At 36.3% G+C, this 19899-nt stretch overlaps 2 protein-coding genes across 7 annotated transcripts; one reads left to right on the top strand and one right to left on the bottom strand.

Annotated features, from left to right (window-relative positions):
- The first annotated feature begins 91 nt into the window (after positions 1–91).
- Positions 92–19151, top strand: LOC119642889 (protein ELYS homolog). Of its 2 annotated transcripts, XM_038042291.1 has the most exons (12): positions 92–265; positions 322–454; positions 512–1081; positions 11048–11355; positions 11416–11779; positions 11856–12046; positions 12629–12968; positions 13061–13590; positions 13750–15430; positions 15557–18756; positions 18833–18971; positions 19046–19151. In XM_038042291.1, exons 2-11 carry the CDS (start codon positions 337–339, stop codon positions 18962–18964), a joined length of 7434 nt encoding a protein of 2477 aa, XP_037898219.1. In that variant the 5' UTR covers positions 92–265; positions 322–336; the 3' UTR covers positions 18965–18971; positions 19046–19151. The 2 variants fall into 2 exon arrangements, with proteins under 2 accessions (XP_037898219.1, XP_037898151.1); XM_038042223.1 differs by having other exon boundaries at positions 94–265; positions 13750–18756; positions 19046–19149.
- LOC119643005 lies at positions 1341–8465 on the bottom strand. Of its 5 annotated transcripts, none has more exons than XM_038042392.1 (3): positions 8152–8465; positions 2767–6154; positions 1341–2705 (listed from the first exon to the last, which is right to left on the bottom strand). In XM_038042392.1, the coding sequence occupies exons 1-3, from the start codon at positions 8167–8169 to the stop codon at positions 1372–1374; spliced, it is 4740 nt and encodes a 1579-aa protein (XP_037898320.1). In that variant the 5' UTR covers positions 8170–8465; the 3' UTR covers positions 1341–1371. The 5 variants fall into 5 exon arrangements, with proteins under 5 accessions (XP_037898320.1, XP_037898373.1, XP_037898425.1 ...); XM_038042445.1 differs by having other exon boundaries at positions 1342–2705; positions 8059–8465; XM_038042497.1 differs by having other exon boundaries at positions 1342–2705; positions 2767–6144; positions 8059–8465.
- Positions 19152–19899: the final 748 nt, after the last annotated feature.

Below are 19899 nucleotides of genomic sequence, written 5' to 3'. Positions count from 1 at the left end.
CTTTACTCGTGCCATTTATTTCAATAAATAAGTGTGTAGAGTTCTTTAGTAAGTTAAAATATAAACCAAAGCTCATTCTTACATAAAATTCTCAAGTTTTCAATAACACTGAAAAATACTTCACAAAAAAAATATTTTAGTATTTTTAAAATCATCTTCTATGAGAAAAAATATTTTCAACAAAATTTAATCATTCACCAACAATACGCCTCATTAATAATTGTAAAGAACGTAGGGAAACAACGTTTGTGTAGCGCGGTGGAACGTGAATATTTAGCTAGGAAAAAGGGTGAAGAATATTATATTTGAAGTGACTTTTAGGAAATCCTTGCAATTATGGAGTGGTATGAAATAGAAGTTGATGGCAAACACACAGTGAAATTTGACGAATTGGAATTTCCGACGTATAGTTCTTCAGGAGCGCCAGCCCTGATTGATGGCAATACTATGAATGGTTAGGAAAAAAAGTTTGTAAAGAAAACAATCTTTTATAAAATATATTATTTTTCAGTAAAAAGAATTGGTGGCATTTTACAGCAAGACAATTGGGCTTGGCTCGCCCGGAGTAATGTCTTACAAATAATTGCTTTGGGTAGTGCACAAACCGTATGCACTTATGAATTTACAGAATTGCATGGATATGAAAACTCTTGCATTAAATGTGTGGAGGAATTGTTCCATAATAATTTTAAGTCTTTGCTTTTAGCGGTAGTTCTGGAAAGATATCATATCATCGGCAGTGCCACTGCCAGTTATATATCCGTCTTCTCTTTGGAAACGAAAAGTGTTTTAAGTACCATTGAGCTATCATTACATATCACTTGCGCTCGTTTCGTTGGGCCCTTAGCTTGCCGTCGCACGCTACTGCAAAATTTTGATGGATGCCTGGCACTTGGTAGCGAAGAAGGTGCGCTGATATTATTAGGTATGAATAAACCTAAAATTATGGTTCTTGCCTGTGAGGAGGAGGATACTTTTGTTCCCTGTCAGATTGTTGACTACAATCTACCGCTAACGGAAATTCACCGTCACTTCCGCAATTGTCAGAAGGAAGGCATACATTTGGGACTGCAAGTCGAAGGTGAGTGGACATATGCATTTATTTTTGAAATTGCCTATAAAATTCAGTTAACATTCTTGTAAGCTACGTCATATCGTAACCCTTAATTATATTTTTTAACTTGATAAAGTCGTTCGACTTTCGGGTCGGGTTTTTATAAAACGAAGGAAAGCATGTTCTGGCTTTTCTTAAGGGTCGCCTGACTGAGTGTTTAAAATAAATACAATTTAATTTCATTTATATTTATTTAGTTTAAACTTCAGACTTGACTTCGGAAAAATTTTACTTCATTGTATAAATTACTTATGTCTTCAAAGACCGGTAGGCATTTGTACATCCAACATTCCGCAAATTGTGTAAGATAGGTCGTCCCCGTCATCCATCATCGTTGTATCCCATTGTGGCAATTGCTCAGATTGCAGTATATAGGGCGGCATGTAGTTATAATATTGGTTTTGGCCTTGTGATGACGATGAAATGCTTGCATAATTTTCTGCTTCATCATCGACTTCTTGCTGATTGTCGTTTTTATCTTCTTTATATCCAGCGTCATTTTGAGTGTCGTCGTCATCAGTAATGTATTCCACTTGAGATGTGTGCAGAGATTTTAAATTTGCTGTAGCCGCATGTGATCTGTGCGCACGCAACAATATAACTTTCTGTACATGCTTGGGTAATATCTTTTTGATATTATGTTGTGTATGTAAATGTTTGACTATATTCGTGCGATGCAATTGCACATAATTGCACAGGCTGCAGTAGAAGGCCTCGATTTGTGTTGCCTTCTGATCAAAGACATGCTCTTGCACTATATTACCAGGGCAAGATTGCTTATGATGTGAAATTAGAGAAATTAGGGAACGTGTTGGTTTGCGTACACCACAGCCAGTACACCTGTAAGTATATTCTCCTGTATGCATCGTGAAATGATGGTACCAATAGAGCAGCATAAAACGCGATCGTTTCGAACAGAATGCACAGGTTGCCTCGTATTGATGTTTGCCCTTCTTGTACGTGCTTACTGTTGCCAAATTGAGATTAGTATGTTGTAACTGCAGAATACGGGAGAAAGTTAGGCGGGAAGTGTATATTTCACAGCCAGGATGCCAGTTTACGTAATGTTGGACAATGCGCAGAGCGTTCAGTTTACAAATGACGCAAACATCTTTATTTCTGCCATTCACATGCATATCAATGTCCGTATTTTTGGGCCAACGACTAGAGGTGGCAGTCGTTGCCTCATCATTTGGCCATCCACCAATTGTAATGAATTCATCTTCAGTACAATGTGGTTGCCGCGTTTGTTCAAAATCAAATTTTGTAGTTTGCTGCTTTAGTGAGGTGTTTTTTTTTCCGTTTTTTGATTTTTGATATTTTTTGGAATATTGTGACGTTGAAGAACTTGTACTAGTACAGATATAATGCTGCAATAATTGTTCCGGATCATTGTATTCGTCATCGTAATTAACATCGTTGACGTTCTTTGTCTTTCGCTTGTCTTCATTTATGACTCCATTTGTTTCTGAATTTTCAATATTTTCTATCCAAGTGGCTTGTAGTAAGTCTTCCGCGTCGTTTACTGGTGCATATTGACCAATAAGAGCTGTAGAATCGTCATTATTTAAACGTACCCGCTTAGAAATCGCTATCAAGGAAAGAGGAAAAGGAAGATGAATAATATGATCTAAAGTAACATAAGCTCTTACCTTTCTCTTGATCATTACTACTTTCTTCCATTGTTGCGCCTTCGTCTATAGTCTTGGTGAAAGTCTGAATAAAAGCGCTTTCGAACGATTTCACTTGTTGTTCGCGCTGCCTTTTCGCCTCTAAACGTTTCTGCTCAATCTTTTGTTGTATCTTCGCATCAGCTTGAGCCTTTGCCTGACGTTCCTCTATTAATTGTGTTGTTTCGTTATCGTAATTATCATTATCCATATCGAATTCGATTAAATCTTCATTGTAACTGAAATTGCTGTCATAACGTTTGGTACGTTTAGTACGCAATGAACGTTTACGTTCTTCGCCATTGTTTTCCTGGGATGGGTTCTCCATATATATCGGTTGAGATGGCACATATTCATCTTCATCATCGTCATCATTTGTGTGACGTTTACGGTTTGTGGTGGCGGTGGTTAGTGTTGAAGTGACTGGATTTACAACTTTCGCGTAGCTTTCTACATTAATTGCCGCCGATGGTAGCGCTATGTCTTCTATATCAGAATTGAAATGCCAGGTTTTTAAGGTCGCCCGTCCACCGGCGGCATGGGTCATAAGTGTCACTGGTTTTCTGTTGATTCCACCATCACTGCCAACGCAGGTAAGTTCGGAAAACCGTTTGCCACAAGTCGTCACTCCCCCATTTGCCGAAGATTTGAAAAATAGTGTGGCCAATTCTTTTAACAAAGTGGTCTCTATGTAATCCTTGGCAGTATGGGCCTGCGTATTTAAATTGGCACGAAGCGCTTTAATGCGCATAAAATCTTTGTATCGTAGTACCCTTTGGAGCAGAACGAAACACGAATGCGAAGCTATTAACTGAGCGTTGGAAAATTGAAGAACGAAATGCTTTAACCAGCGTACAGAATTTTCCTTTGAAGCCTGCTCATCCGGTGACGGACTTCGTAACCCGGGTGGATTACCATAGAAAGCGTTCGGAATGATAACGTTTTTATTCGATAGTAAAGCGGAGAAGGCAGCTGGTTGAACCCCGAACGCAGCAGTTGGTTGTAGTTGGACGGCATTTAGGAAATTCGACTGAGGCGTAGGCTTCAATAATGGGCGACTAACTGCCTTATAGCGCAGATTTCTTTGAAATTGATTGCTAAGAGGGAGTGTGCTGGTCATATTGCTCATCGATGTCTGCCCCTGTACCTTATTGTTGGTAGTTAATAAAGTGCGTTTCTTAACAAATAATCTCGTTTGTTCTTCATCATCAGAGCTGTCCAATAAATCTATTGTATCGAGCACTGTCACGTCCGATTCATTCGATATTGGAGTTGCGCTTCTTTGCGACAAATTGTGGAAAGTTGGCTTAGTTTTGTTTTGTGTGCTTCCGATACGGGCGGTAGCGGTAGCGGACAAAGTGGTGGCCATGATATTTGATTTGCTAGGAAATTGCTGTTTAGCAGTGGACTTTCTAGCGTTGGTCCGTGTTATTGTGATATTTTTCGACACTGATACCGTTGCCGTGGGAGTCGTTATAATTTGTTTACTGGGACTTCGCCTAATAGTGGATGCTTGTTCCTTTAATCTTTCATTCTCCTCAAGATCATCATCATTATCGTCATCATCTGATTCAATGCATATGGGTGAGTTACGATTTTCAATGATCTGTACTTCATCTTCATCATCATCGTCTTCGGCAATAAGATTTATGCTCTCGATTTTGTTAACTGCTTGGCTGTCCTTAGTTGATGTTTCATTATCTAAACAATTTAAAGGATCTTCGTGGAAGTTGTTTAAATTATGCTCTTGGCTATCATTGCTACCCTCTTCAAGAGATATCACCTCCGATTCTTGAGCTGCAGTTGAAGTCTTTATTCGCTCGTCTGTTGCTTCACCACTTTTTTGATTGTCATAATTAACGCCATGTCTTGTGGTTTCCAATAAATTATCATCATCAATCTCTCGCACGCCATTCTTTGTTTTCGCTTCTGTAACGACGCCTTGATTATCTTTATCGTGGGCGGCTGTTGTTACTCCTATTGATTCGTGAGGTAATATCATTTCTTCTTCATCATCTTCATCTGGTATTTCAATGTCTTCTACATTCTCTAAGGCTTCATCTCCTTCAGATTCCCTTCGAATTTCCGAGCATTCGACTCGTTTTCCGTTTACTGTGCTACAAGCGACTTCTACGGCCGACCTTATATTATTGTTATCGTTAACGGACACAGCAGGTTGTGGGTTTGGAATCACTTTCACTATGGTTTCTTTATCACGTTTATCCTTCATTTTATTTGCAGCAAGCAAACCTTCTGAGATATTCTCTAGCTTGTTCTTTATATGCTCCAGAACACCTTTGACAGTCAAAGAATCCCGCTCATTATCCTCTGACTCGATTTCATTTACCTCAACTCCAGCATACTTTTCTTTTACATTTACTGCTAGCTTTGTTGTTACTCCAGGATTAACTACTCCATAAGGTGTAAGCAAATTTTCTTCTGTACTTTTGGTTTCAGTTTTCGTAGTTTGATTAGAAAGACATTCGCTTGGAATATTTTCTTTCTCCTTTTCTTCGGTCGGACTTTTAACCAAACTATCCACTAATTTTTTTCCCTTATGAATATAAATCATCGAGTTTTCCGCAGATATTTTTGTCGAATCTTTTCCAATTTTACTCTTTTCATTTTCAAATTTCAAGTGGTCTTTATTTAAACTTCGCTCTCCACTGCCCACACATTCTCCATTTTCAATCGCTTCTTCGTTTGAGTTTCCATTTATAGTTTTCTTGTCCTTATTTCGTTTCATTTTATCAATTTTCGTACTTTGTAAATTTTCATGGGAGGTATTTGTTCCTTGCGCAAGAGGACAATGCTCATCCTTCTCAAGCACGTTTTCTTGTGTTTTACGTCTCGACGTAGGCTTATGTTCGTTTTGATTTGGTATTGGACTTGTTTTTGACAAATATTCGGCGTCTTCGTCTAATGATCTGCCCGCAGATGTCAAATTATTTGCTTCTTTTCCCAACGTTAAAACCTCTTTTGTCTTCTCTGGTGATAATGATTTGGATTTTTCCGAATTTTTAATTTCTTTCGCATTTGTCATAATTTCAATATCGACTTTATTACAGACGCCTCCATCTATTTGTTGTGTCAGTGATGAACATGTGGAGTTCGCTCTCGTCATCGATGCTGAGGGCGGTGTTTTCTGACAATCTTTATGCTTCTCTCCATTGACTTTTTTGTCCTCAATATTCAATTGCGTTTCTTGTTCTGGTTTCATCAGTTCGTTTTGCTCCAATGTCAGAGTTTGTCCTTTTTGTTTTTTCATGGAATTTTTTTTCTCTTCAAATAGTTTAATTGTTTTGTTTTCGCCGCTTAGGGAAGAACAATATTTGTTATCCTCCATTAGAGTGAACGATTCTGCAAAAAACTGAATTTGTCCAAATCATTAGTGTTCAAATTTGTTTAAGATTTTGTTTTAGTTCCATTTTTTCCTACTCTTTTCGCAACAACTCCAATAAAATTTCGTTTATGCTGAAGAGATTAAAAAAGTTCTTTGCCTCGAATAGTACGAGTTGTCAAAAGGGGAAACTTCCATTAAGGAGATCAGAAACGTAACCCTAATTTGTCGGAAAACTTTCTTTTTGAGTGAATTTCGACACGTACTACTTTGGTTTATATGGATGTACGCATTATCGAAAGCAAAAAGTTGGCCAAATTAGCCGCATAGTCTGTAGCATCTTGGAGTACGCATTAGAGAACATAGGAACACTTGTCAGCAGTGGGAATTTGCAAGCTCAAAAAAACTGAATTCAGCTCGTAGAAAAAATATTCCATAGTGTGTGTGAAAAGTATCTTATATTTATAATGCAATTAGATTATGATAACCAGAATTTACGCATTTTTTTTTTTTTTTTTTTTTTTTTTTTGGGAGAAAAAGGCTGCTCGCAAAAAGGATTAGAGTAAGTTTTTTTTACCTAATTCCAGTCCAAATATAAATATAACTGACTTTCGGAACCGGATTTTTTTATATATAAAAAGCCGTGGTTGTACATTCGCAGCACATACCCTCATATTTAATTGTAGACTTAAAGCGACTAAAGGTCCAACTTAGCATCAGGAAAAGAAAAAAAGAACCAATATAATGATCGCATTAGATTTACAATCGGGTATAAATATTAACCTGAATTGCCTAACTGGCATGCCCGCAAATTCAGGTATAACGAAGACATAGTGGAAGCAAAGCAATCTGCTTTGATTTACGGTTGTAGGACAGCGTGCGGTAGCAACTAAATTTGTCCACCCATAGATTATTCGAGAACTTCTGGAAGACATTGTTCAAAGTGCAGTTTTATTCTATGGAAAAACCTTTTCCCCTTTAAGTAGTTATTTAACAAAAAGTTTAACCTAAAATGTTTTCATAAGAATTATGTCTATTTCGTTATTAAAAGCCATTAAATTCGAACTGCTGAAAATTTTAGATAATAAGGTACAGTGGGTTAGGAGGCACAAAAAATAGATCGTAAATTTACATAGAAAATACGAAAAAGAATACAAACTAAATTGCTCTGTAATTGATAAACAATGTATAAAGGTGCATAAAAGTTTCTTTAGCTTAATTTTTTACCACCGATGTTTTTATATTATATTTAGGGGACGACCACACAAGGACAATTGGACCAAAAATGGAATTGCCAAGTAATAGTGGAGGGAGGGAGGTTGACGTATACATTCTGTAGAAAGGAGGGGATATAGTAATCCAGTTATTTCATTTATAATATTTCGCAGACCTTCTAAAGGTCGTGTGGATATCGTGATTTATAAGTAAGATTTTGTTTTGTTTAAATCGCATATATTTCAAAATTGTTTGCGTTCTCAAAGAGGACAAAAAGCTGTTCTTTTCTTTTATAAATTTCATAATGTCCGACTAAGGTCGAATTATGATCAGTTAAAGCATGAATTTTGCAGTATCCTTGGATCTTAATCGAGAATGATCAATTCTTAACCGTCATTGTAAAAATATGGGCGAAAGAATGAATCCACAGTCGAAACAAAAACGACAATATTTTAAAATTTTTCTCATCAATTTCTTTAAACTGCAGTGTCTTATAAATTAAATGAAAAATTATAACGAAATATTTCTTAAAAAAAACTATATTTAAATATCTTTACTACATAATTTAAAAAAAATAAATTCTTTTCTTGTTACACTTGAAAATTGAACATTATATTAAAACTCTCAGAAATTAATTTATATCATGATAAATTATTTTAAACGAATATTTAAAAATCTTCCTTTTTATGTTTATTTAGTAACATTTTTCACCACTTTACCCAATGTAACTTTTATATGCAGTCGTTGGGCTATGCAAAGAAAAAATTTTTTTAAGTCTTAAACACATTAGCAAGCACACATCACATATTTACTTTTCTACAATAGTACATACAATAGGACGATGTTCGAAGCCTACTTTCTGATAATCAAAAATAAAATATCGCACAGTTATTGGATTAATTTTTATAATTTGATGGCAGCACGCACACAGTGTGCTGCTGCACTGTTACTTTAATCACTTTGAAAGAATTGTAATTGTCAAAATATAAAATGACAACCGCACGGTCGGCAAAGTTTCGCAAACATCCAAAGTAGAGAACACTCAATAGGAAACACAATATTCGCTTAAATAGGGTTAAAGAAAAAAAATAGAAAAAATTGGACACGGCGCTTGCTGTTATACAAATGCACTACTATTTTACACATTAGTAAATTTTGTCCTCTTGTTCAACTTCTATCACTTAATTTTCTAACAGAGTTGTATGCAGAGAGAAACCGTATATCTTTTAGAACCACGCGCAAACACTAACAAAAATATTTTCATAAATCGTTTTTGGTAATTATCTCATTAGAGTAGAAATGATTTTCATTAAAATAATTTAAAAATTGTATGATTGTTTGAGTAACTATTTTATTTCTAAACACTCTTTCTTGGCAAGAACAAGCATGGATTATTATTGAACAAGTGTATGCAGAGTGTACTTTATTTCTCTCAGTGCTTTTCGTATAGGTAAAGGTACTAAAAAAATGAAATTACCAGAGTTGCTGAAGTGCTATCACATTTCATATAAGCACAGCGGCATTTTAATAAATCCTACACAGACACACAAATTGATATAAATGACTTTTTTGATTTATTTATTATTCGTCTAACAAATAAAGCGTTTCTGTTTATTAATGATGATAATGGCAAACAGAGTACACTATATTAATTGGATGCGTAGGGTATTTGGTTTAATTAAATTTATATAACGGAGAAATTGACATCAAATTACCAGGGCTGCCAAATTTTTTCTATGTGTATACACATTATATCTTATGTTTATATGCATATATGTAATGCATATATACGCAATAAATCCTATATATATGGTATGCATGTTTTCTGTACATTACACAAACTAGTTTTGCAGGATAATTCAATTCATGTTATACAAAAATCTCGTACCGTGTTCGGTCGGTATAAAAAAGAGGCACCAAATATTTGCGTCATATATGTACATACACGTTGATATGCTAATGACTATAATTGCACTCTTCCTATATCAAGTATGTTAACTTATTGCATACGCTTATAACTAGAAATAGAACCTGAAAAACATTTTATTACTTGAATAAGCGATTTATAACAAGTTTAGGCAAGTCTATAGAGCAAAAGTAGGTTTTTCAAATTAAAATTAACTGCACAAATTTTTTTCCCACGCAAAACCAGTAATCAGAGTATATTAATTCTAAATGGAAATATCAGTCCAGTAGGAGCCAGTTTTCAACGCGAGCGAGAAATCGGCAGTGTGTCCTAAGCTCTACCTCGGCCGTGAAAATTAAAATTGGAAACTACAACTAACTTTTTTTTTTTAATTAAACGACTAATCCTATATAAATCCTAAATATATGTATAGAAGATAGTATGTCAATAAAATATTCCAGTTTATTAAAACGACTAAACTAAATCAATATTCTCAGTTTTTATATAGTTATCACCGAAGGATGGGGGATGTATTTATTTTGTCAAAACATTTGCAACGCCTAGTAGGAAACTTCAGACATTCCACAAAATATATACATATTTGAACGGTATGAAATTTCGATTCGATTTAAGCATGTCTTCCTGTTCGTCTGCGTGATATCCGTTATTAATATTCTCCTGAAAAACTGGGTTGTTTTGCACGTAGGATGATATTGAAGCTAGACCAAACGGTCGATAGACACGCCTGTAGTTCTACGTAAAGTGAGAACGATTCAGTTTTAAATAAGAAATAAAAAATTGTTTTTTTACTCATTACTCTCAAATTACAGCAGGTAAATCTATAGATATTTAAGCATATATTCTACTGTACTTGTACCAAAAATGGGCAGAATTGATTACGCCTACCCAATATCATTGCGTATCAGTTCTATATTTTTTTTCAAGACCTTTAAAGCGCACAAAAGCGAGCTTCAAAAAACCTTTAAAGTGTGCACATCCATGATCGGCGTCATATCCGGAATGCACATATGTTTGTCTGCCCAACTGTGTAGTATCTGCGGTAAGGACTCTTCCGTTCGAAAAAAAAAATATCGCAAAAGAATTTGAAAATCCAGTCAAAACGTACAGCTGCAACGCCCTCAGATCTGCATGCACTAGAAACTGAGAACGCTCTTGTTTTACATTTTTTTGCTCATTACTCATAAAGTACACAGATGCAAGGTACAAAATTCCAATTTTCCATTCCAATTCCAAAACAAGCCACGCCCATCCAACAATATGGAACATGAAAGTTTAGTTTTTCCTGTTCTTTACTATTTTTTTTTTTTTTTATAAAGCCGATAATCTTAGCTATGCCTAGTAGTGCTCATCTCACCTGCAGAGAAAAAAAAATTGTAATAATATATTGGATAAGCGAAAAAAACAATAATTAAAAAAAATTCTTTATTATACATTTATCCGTGTATACCCGGATCATCTACCATATAAAACTTTTATACCCATTATTTGCAACGTACAAAAGTGCTTATCCGACAACCCATAAAGCTAATGCACTCTTCATAGGCATGAATAGCGGCGCAGTTTTCTATAAGCTTACTTCTTTAGCTCACTTATTCTAAGTGAGGTTAAGTTGAAAAATGAGTAAAATCAATCCACACTACTTATGTTCTATCTGCCTTTGTTTTAAATTATGAGTTCAAAACCTCATTTAGAACTGTAATTCTAGTCTTGAATGTGTTTTATTGAAATGTCCACAACACGTTCGAACATCAGTTGAGATGACCTTAATTTCTCTTCTACAGCTTTTGATAGTCCTTGTAGTATAAAGTCCTTATTACCTCTTGACATAAGTATGGGATTGGCGGTTGGTTTAGAGGATGGACGTTTGCTGTGCTATGACTTGGCGGAATTGCAAATTTATTATGTGGTCCAGCCTCCGTCTGGTATATGCAACTTGGTTAAAATGGACTACTTGGAGCCCTTGGACGATCCTCGACCTTGTTTTTATATACTAGCCTTGTATGATAATGGAAAAAATTTATATGCTCTTCTGCATACTCTGATGTTTGAGAAACGTTTAATAGACGAAGAAGCGGCACATTATTTTGAGGTAAAAATTGACATATATTTGAAAATTTCCACATATAAAAAATCATTTTTTATTTATCAGATCTTCCGAAATGGCGCAATAAGCTTGCAATTACCATTGGAGGAAACTAATTGCATTGCTTTGACTTGTCAATCTATTGCCACCGCCGTTCATAACGAAGAGGATTCGAAACGTTTATTTGCGATATCCTGGCATTCGATAATTGATGAGAAAAACAAATTATTACTCTTCGATCTCAATCAGTGGTATAAGGATGAGATGCCATTTGCTTTTGAATATAATCAACAACCGAATTATCTCGCTGGGTATATGTTAAGCGGTTGCTGTAACGGTCTGCAGACGTGGCTTAATTCAACCACGATACATTATTTTAATTCTGTGCAACGATATGAAGAGCATTTCTATCCCAACGCTTTAAGTTTTGGTAAGATTTACTTCAATTTATATATAAATAAAAATAAAAAAAATTTTTTCATTTATTTTTATTACTATTTACATAGATTGTTGCTTGTTGCACATGAATGGCAGTCGTCGTTATAATTGGGAAGGTGTTCAAAATAGAATAATTAATATTTTAAGATCAAGCAGCGCTTCTATATTTCTGGATCCCAATGTTTATTTTAACAAAATAATCGACACTCGCTTGACACCACAATTCACCGAACTAAATGTAAATTTTACATATTCTAGGGTAAGCTTACAAGGATAAATATCAATTTATTTTTTTATATTGCTTAAGCAGCGTATGTTTTGCTAAACTTCATTGCTATAAACAAGTCTATGTGGCGTCGTTTGACGTCGCCTTCACTTTCCTGTCATCATTTACTTTTGTCTATGTGTGGATGGGCATTAGAAGATTTTATTAATACATATCATTAGAAACATGTCGATAGAATGAATCTAAAGCTTAATCCAACATATGTGTTATCAATGGCAACCCATTGATATTATCGGCGATAATGCTAGTGCTACTTTAAGAGCAAATGAGAAAATCGCTCGCATAATTATCGCGAAAACTTGTATCTATAACGGATTGTATTAATTGATCTCAACTTTCGCTTTCGCATAGGCAAGCCTTTCTTAGCCGCAAACACTTTTTCAAATTCTGGAAATACTTAAAATTTCTCGATATTGTAGGAGGTGAAGGCAAAACCCTATTCCACCTTTCCATCACTTTCTTGCATCGGTAAATTGGTTCTATTTCCGATGCGGGTAGAGTGTACTCTGTTTATTTTTTGTATTTTTTGTATTTTTTTTTTTGATAAATTTTCAGAGCGCAAAATATGAAGTCATTCTATCAGTTGCTTTGGAACATAATTGTTTTAATTTATTACGCGATTGTGCCAAATGTTGGAGGGATGGTAGTTTTTTGGGCAGCGAGACGGCCTCTACAGGTCTTTCGTCATCTACTCTAACAGACTGGATTTGGCGTCGAGCTACCAATATAAAAACTCGTTGCAATAGAATTTGTACAGGTATTTTTCAGTATGCCGGTTACACTTTGGACGAGCGTGAACGAAAAGAGTTGACTTGTATAACTAGACAACTAAAATTGTTGGGTAATCTTTTAGAAGAAGTATTTAAATTTTCCCGCCGTCAAATGCCAGAAAAAGGTAAATTGCGCCTTTTTTTTTTTTTTTTTTGTTTTCTTTTTACTTTTTAAAAATATCGGAAAAATTTAATTAATTAATTTAACGTGTTTCAGTTTTGGCCAATCTGGAAGGAAAACACAAGTCGATACGTATGGCGTCTGATTATCATAATGTATTGATAGGGTTTTTAGATATAGGTATTTTACCGAAAGCTTCTTTTTATAAAAACAGCATTGAAGGAGCATCTTATTATCCATATAACCAATTGAAAGAATTTTATAAGACAAGGCGTTCATTTTTCGGAAAAATCTCTGAAAATTACTTAGTGAAGAAAACGGGCGCTTGTCGTCTCCTGTACATAGATGCCTTGATTGAGCACGAATGTCAAAGCAATGTATTACAAGAATACTGGTTAGAGGATCAAGGTGATGGTCTTTATCCCCCGTCAACAATTGAAGGCATATTGCGTGTTATGCTGGTACCGGATATGCATTATGAGCATAAGTGCGCGATATTGGTGTATTTTCTTTTGGATTTGAATATGGTCATCGAAGAAGAAATCTGCATGATTGTTTTTAAACTTTCAGAATCACTTATCAAAACAGTGCAATCATTTTGGAATCTAGATCGTGGACACTTAGTGGTAAGTATACGAATCTTGCACACATCAATTTGTGCTCACTTAAAAAAAAAAGGAAAAATGATAAATAAGACTATAAAAGGTGTTGAAGGCTCGAACATTTAATTACCGTTAAATTTAATTACTATTATTTTCTTGTAATTATTTATTAAAAAACAATAGGCTGCTGTGGATGGATTTACATCGCCAGTTAGCACAAATGAAGGTTATCCTCAGTGGCTTGTTGAGTTGCTTATCGAGGCTTTACTTAGTCAGCGAAGTACTAACATGGCTTTACGTATTTTGCAATCTCAGTCCTATGTAATATCGCCAAGCTTAAAACTCCGTACCCTGTTGGCTAACAGACTGATATCGGAGGCTTTCAATTATGTACGTTCCAAAAATGATGACACCTTACTTCAGTTTTTCTTTAACTCTTGTCTGCATAACGGTCAATTTGGTGTCATTTGCGGTCTAACATTAAATGAAAAAGAAGAGTTGATCTTACAAGATATATTAAAGGAAAGCAAACTGTGCGGGGCTAAGAGCTTGCATTTTGTCTATCTTCTACAAAAGTCAAAATATATCGAGGCGGTTTCGTATATGAACGAATTGGCTAAAAGTAAAGGTTCACATGTATCGGATCGTATCGTGCCGCTGGTGGATACTCCTAATTTAATGTTATCGGCTTTTAACACAGCTATGGGTCTGGTAACACATGGTTTGCCAGATGTTTATTTTAAAATCAAAAATAAACTCAAACAGAAAGAGTTTAACAACAACAGTCCCGTGCCGTTCAGTTGTCAACTTATCAAACAAAATGCCAACAATTTATTAGGCGGTGTTTATCACAGTTCAGTCTTAAGTGCTCACTTTGCTACCTATTATTGGGGTGAAATGGATGATCAAAGACAAGATGAGCCTGCACAAGCAATGAATAGAAATAATGCTACGTTTTTCCGGCGACCTCAAATGCAAAGCCATACTCAAGGTTTGAGAACACAGAATAACATTTCCTACCCTCAGGTATACAAGCCCACCAATAAACGTAGGTATGTTGAGAGTGACTTGCACGAAGACTCTCTTCTCATGGATCGAGGTAATCCCAACAAGCGTAAACGTCACGAGGTAATAAGAGAATTAAACGATATTACGCAGAGTCAACGCAGAAGCAAAGAGACAAACATCACTAATTGCAATTTTACAGCAATTGAGGGGGACGACGATATGTTATCTAGTAACGAAGAAGCCGAAAATTTTCTTAAAGAAACTTTAGTAACAGTAAAGAAAACTGAAACTACGAACGTAACTGAAAAGCAACCATTAGTTGAAATCCACAGTATACTGAAACCTAGTAAAGTTGAGTTGATCGATGGATCAATGGAAGAGGAAAAGAATTTACGCAATAACATACCTCATCTAACTTTTCTCGTTGAGGAAGATAAGCAGAAGGAAAACACGACCACAATCTCCGTAGACTCGAGCGAGGAATTCGATGATTATTTCTATTCTCCTTTGTCGTCTCAGCAGAATTCGGATCAGTCATTTAATGAATCTTCTAAGCTGGACATAGTAAACTCACAAACTTGTTTGAGTGGACCCCAGCGTAGGAAACCTTTGGCCCGGCTTTCAACGGAGAGTTTGGAAAAGTGTAAAACAACAGATTCATCCAAGACAGGACCGAATCAAACTGACCTAACTTACGCTACTGTTCCTGCCCGATTACAAATAAAAAGCAACGAAAAGCTGACATCAGAGTTAAGCGATATTGGTATTCTTTCACCACAAGTTGGTTCCAATGATTTACTTTTGCATAATCGACAAAATGATTTATCCCATGCCGCCGTTACAACGAACGACAAATGTGAGTTGAATAATTTTGCCTCCCAGGAAACTGCAACTAACGATGTTCCTATTTCGATCTGCGATCCAAATTCGGAAATGTTAGGATGTTCAAAATATTCTTTTACTAGTGAAAGTTCTATTTCAGTAAAGAGCTCAACAACCAAAACTCTCGCATCTGAAGTCTCGTCGTTCAAACTTGCTCAAACAGTTCGTAAGGGAAATACGGTAGTCATACCAGACAATACAACTTCCAGCAGCAGCGGATCCAATACAAATAATTCAAAGAAGTTCACTGCAGGGCAGGAGAGCGAAACGATGGAAACTACTTTGGGCATGACGACTTTTGACCTTTCAATTTTAGACACAACTACCACAGATCAATGCCAGCCTTCGCTAGCCACAGTTACCACAGGTGAAGAAGAAAATGTTGTAAAACGTAAACAACGAGATATCGAAGGTATTGCAGCTAGTCCACACGAAGAAGATATGGACGTCGCAAAGAGCGTATGCGAAGCAAGGGAAATGGAAGTAAAAGCGCTTAGTCCTCTTATTGTTGAATTTGAAAAGTTGCAACAAACTGGCGATAAGGAATTTGCGAAAAATGAAGACTACATTATATTATCGTCGTCTTCTTCTTCCACATCATTGCCAACATATAATAAGCAAGATGAAGAACTTTCTCAAAGTCTTGACCAACGATCCTGCAAACAGGTAAAAAAACGTTTCAAAGATTTTAATACCAAGGATATCAAAGAGGCAAATACTAATGAGGAAGAACTTATTGATACATATGAATATGAAGAAAACGCCATTGATTACGAATATTCTGAAGAAGAAGTACCATCAACAAATGGAAATGACAGCAATGAATATGTAGATTTTATAGGGGATTCTTCTCACTCCATGTCACGGAAAAAGCCAGAGAAAAGCGAAGATGGCGACAGTGATGATTATATAGAAGTTGTTGAGCAGTCATTTGAAAAATGCGATGCGTCTGAACACGTATCCTTTAGTTCCGTCGGAGAGAAAGGCGACAAAGTTCTAGCAGATCAAGTTTCTCTATCTTCTGAATCGCAAGAAGGTATCATAGCATGCCAGTCGAAGCCATTGAAACAAAAGGAAATTGAAAGTAATCAATTGGCTCAAATTTTTGTATCTTCTCGAGAATCGCAATTGTCACAATCGACTTTTGCAGCTCATGAAGAAGAAGAAAATACATTTGCTCAAGAACCGATGATAATATACTATGAAAATGACGATCAACAACTATTGCATTTAAATTCGTCGATAACAACTGAAACAATCATGCCATCAGGAGAGTCCATGTCTTCACCTTCAGAAACTGATATACAAATTAATGAACACATGGCCACGTCGACATTGCCGACAGATGATGTTGTACATCCGCTCTTAGATTTCGAATCTATGGCTGAAGTTGTTGATGTGCAAATTTTGGAACATGCGACTACGTCAACGTTAGGAGCAGACAGCAATGTGCAAGAACTTTCGGAAGTAGATAAAGTTGTTGCTTTGAATCCGTCAAACATAAATAGGCAAAAAATTGACTTGTTGAGAAGCTGTCAGATAGTAAAGGCTGAGACTGTCAGCGAAACCCCTGAGAAATCTGAATCAATGCACGCTCAATCGGACGGGGAAATTGCACAAAATTCCGAAATTGACGGCACGGAAATTACAAAAAAAGAAGAAGCTGAAATAATTAAAGAGAAATCATCTGTTGTATGCGAAGTCGAACAGAAAAGCAAAGTGGAAATTGAAGAATTGGCAGAAGTAGAGTGTGTTGATAAAGTTTCGTTGGAGGAAAATAAATTTGCAAAAAATTTAGAATGCGAAACCGAAAGCACCGGAACCGGAAAGAGCGATGCAATGGTGCAATGCTGCTCCGTATCTCTAGCATCAACCCAGACGTATCCTACCGACATATCAATTGCAACTTTTTCAGAATTTACAATTTCAATGAAAAGAGAGGTAGTGTCGTCTAAGGATGTTGAGAACCAAGAAGATAAGGTTGATGTTAAGACGCGCATTACAGCTATTCAACGGCAAATTGACAATTCCGCAACTGAGTTAAGTATGTCGTCTTCATTTAAAAGTTATGCTGGTGACTCTATGGAAAATATCGAACAAGCCGGAGAATCTTTCATAGGTTGTGACGATGAGGGTGAAGCACCGTCAATAGAAGGTATTGAAAATTCAATATTAAAGCAAGTTGAAAAACGGGAAGAAGCTGATGAAAGTATTAAATTGCCGGTTACGCCACGTCACTTATTAAGAGGATCTTCCGAGCCACCAAAGGAAGAAGAAAACAATACGTCTAATATTAGGATTCCTTGCAGTCGTGCTAAACGTGGTATATCATTGCCACCACAAAGTCAGGGGAAAACTACGGAGAATGAAAAAGGCAATGTTAATAGTCTGCATACAAAATCTTTGGATAATAAAAACAATGAGGGAATTGAAAATTTATCAGAGCAGAATAGTTCTTCTTATTATAATTTATTGCAGCCAATGGCGGTAAAAATTTCCGAAAGCCGTCAGTCGAATATATTGGTTCCCATACTTGAAGATCCACCTCTCGTAGATGCGCCTTCATCGCGAACGCGTTCACGTTTACGTCGCAGTTCAATAAATAGCGATTTGGACGTAAACTTGACAACATCAGATCATCGCATTCGCAGCACTTCTGCATCGAGCAATACGTCCGAACTAGCCCGTACACGTAAGAGGGCAAGGACTGGTAGCGTCAGCTCACAAACAGAATCAATTAGTTCTACTAAATCGAGGGATCGTAGGGCACGAAATGTAATGTCAACGCCAGAAGAAACTGATAGCATGCCAGGCTCTCCTAAACAAGCAGGCGCAAAAGGGAGCAGCGAAGAATTAAAAAGACAACACACGCAATCCCCTCTTTTGAAAACAGCAAGGAGACGACGAGCACAAAGTGTGGTATCATTACGAGAAGAAGAAATTGAAAGTACGCCAAAATCTCGTAAATCAACTGGTGCGAGGAGCACAAGTGCGGAGATTCTTTTAATTTCGGAAAGTGGTTTAGAACATTCGTCGGCGCGCCGATTGACACGTAATCAGTTAGCGGTGTTAGAAAAGTCAAAGAAGTTGGCTCAAATCTATAAAAAAGGTATCCAAGCAGAAGAAAAGTTGCGATATACAGCAACACAAACACCTGATAAACAATTCAAAAAAACGGGGTCTAACCGATCAACCGCTAGTTTGCAACAAGAAAGTGATGACAATGAATCAATAATATCGAAACGGAGCACTACTTCTAGCGTTGGACGTCGTAGGTCCAGAAGTGCCCTTAAGAAAAATGTAAGAATATAAGGAAAAGTTATATGAAAGAAATATTAATAATAATTCTTATCTTAATTGTTTGATCGAACATTAGGAGGGAATTGAAGACGATCAGATAAGTGTAACCAGTTCGATTGATAGCGAAACCCGTAATACGCCTTATAAGCTGCGTTCCAAAGACAAGAGTTTATCAATTACTCCACTAAAGGCCATATCAGAACATTGAAGCAAAGGTAAAAGTCTCCTATTCATAATATTATTTCTTTATATTACGAATAATCATTATATTTTCCCGCTCTGCCCGCAGCTACTACTACTACTACTACTACTACTACTACCACTACCACTACCACTACCACTACAGCAGGAAAACCTAGAAGAGGAACACCTGTCACCCAATAGGAAAGGAAAGGCTTCATTTCCGTCGATTTTGGTAATTTATTGCTTATGCGCTTATGCGCTTATGCTGTCGTTCTTGGGCTTGATATAAATGTTTGTGCATTAAATTTAAAATTAGTGAAGTGTGATTTTCTTTAAATCTCGTAAATAAACAACGTTGATGGTTATATCAAAGTTCGTTTTGTTTGTTGCCACTGCGGTGCCACTGCGGTGCGATGCTGATCGTTATTGAAAACTTTCCAATAAACAAAATCATGAAGCAAAACGAAGGAGTAGAATAAAAATGTACTGACTTTGTCATGTAATCATGTCTTGTAATGGATGATATCAAAGGCCTGCCCGGATTTTTGCTCTTCCTTTTGAGCTTCTTTTCGTAGCCTTCTCGTTTCAAATGATTCCAAATTGCCATGTGGTTGATGTTGCAGATGCTTCTGCTATTTCCTGACAGCTTGCGCGCGCTAGTTTTGCGCCTATCAATTGTAAAATTTCATCGACTTTTTTAATGACTGGCCGATCAGAGCGTGATGCATCTTTGGCATCGAAATTCCCGGGACAGAATCGAGCAAACCTACGTCCTTCTACGTCCTTCTGCCGATTTTTCGACTTGTATCACATCGCGTGTTTCTTCAGATATTTCAATCATTTTCAGATCAAGACAATTTTTTATACACGAGCAGAGAATCGGGAGACGGTGTATCTTTCCAAAAAATGTAAGCTCAAATGTCACCTTTTAAGGGCAATGTCTCGTTTAAGACAATTAGG

Source organism: Glossina fuscipes, unplaced genomic scaffold (assembly GCF_014805625.2).
Source record: "Glossina fuscipes isolate IAEA_lab_2018 unplaced genomic scaffold, Yale_Gfus_2 0, whole genome shotgun sequence".
Classification (NCBI taxonomy): domain Eukaryota; kingdom Metazoa; phylum Arthropoda; class Insecta; order Diptera; family Glossinidae; genus Glossina; species Glossina fuscipes.
Note: the sequence above shows the minus strand (reverse complement) of the source record. Positions and strands in the feature narration are given on the sequence as shown.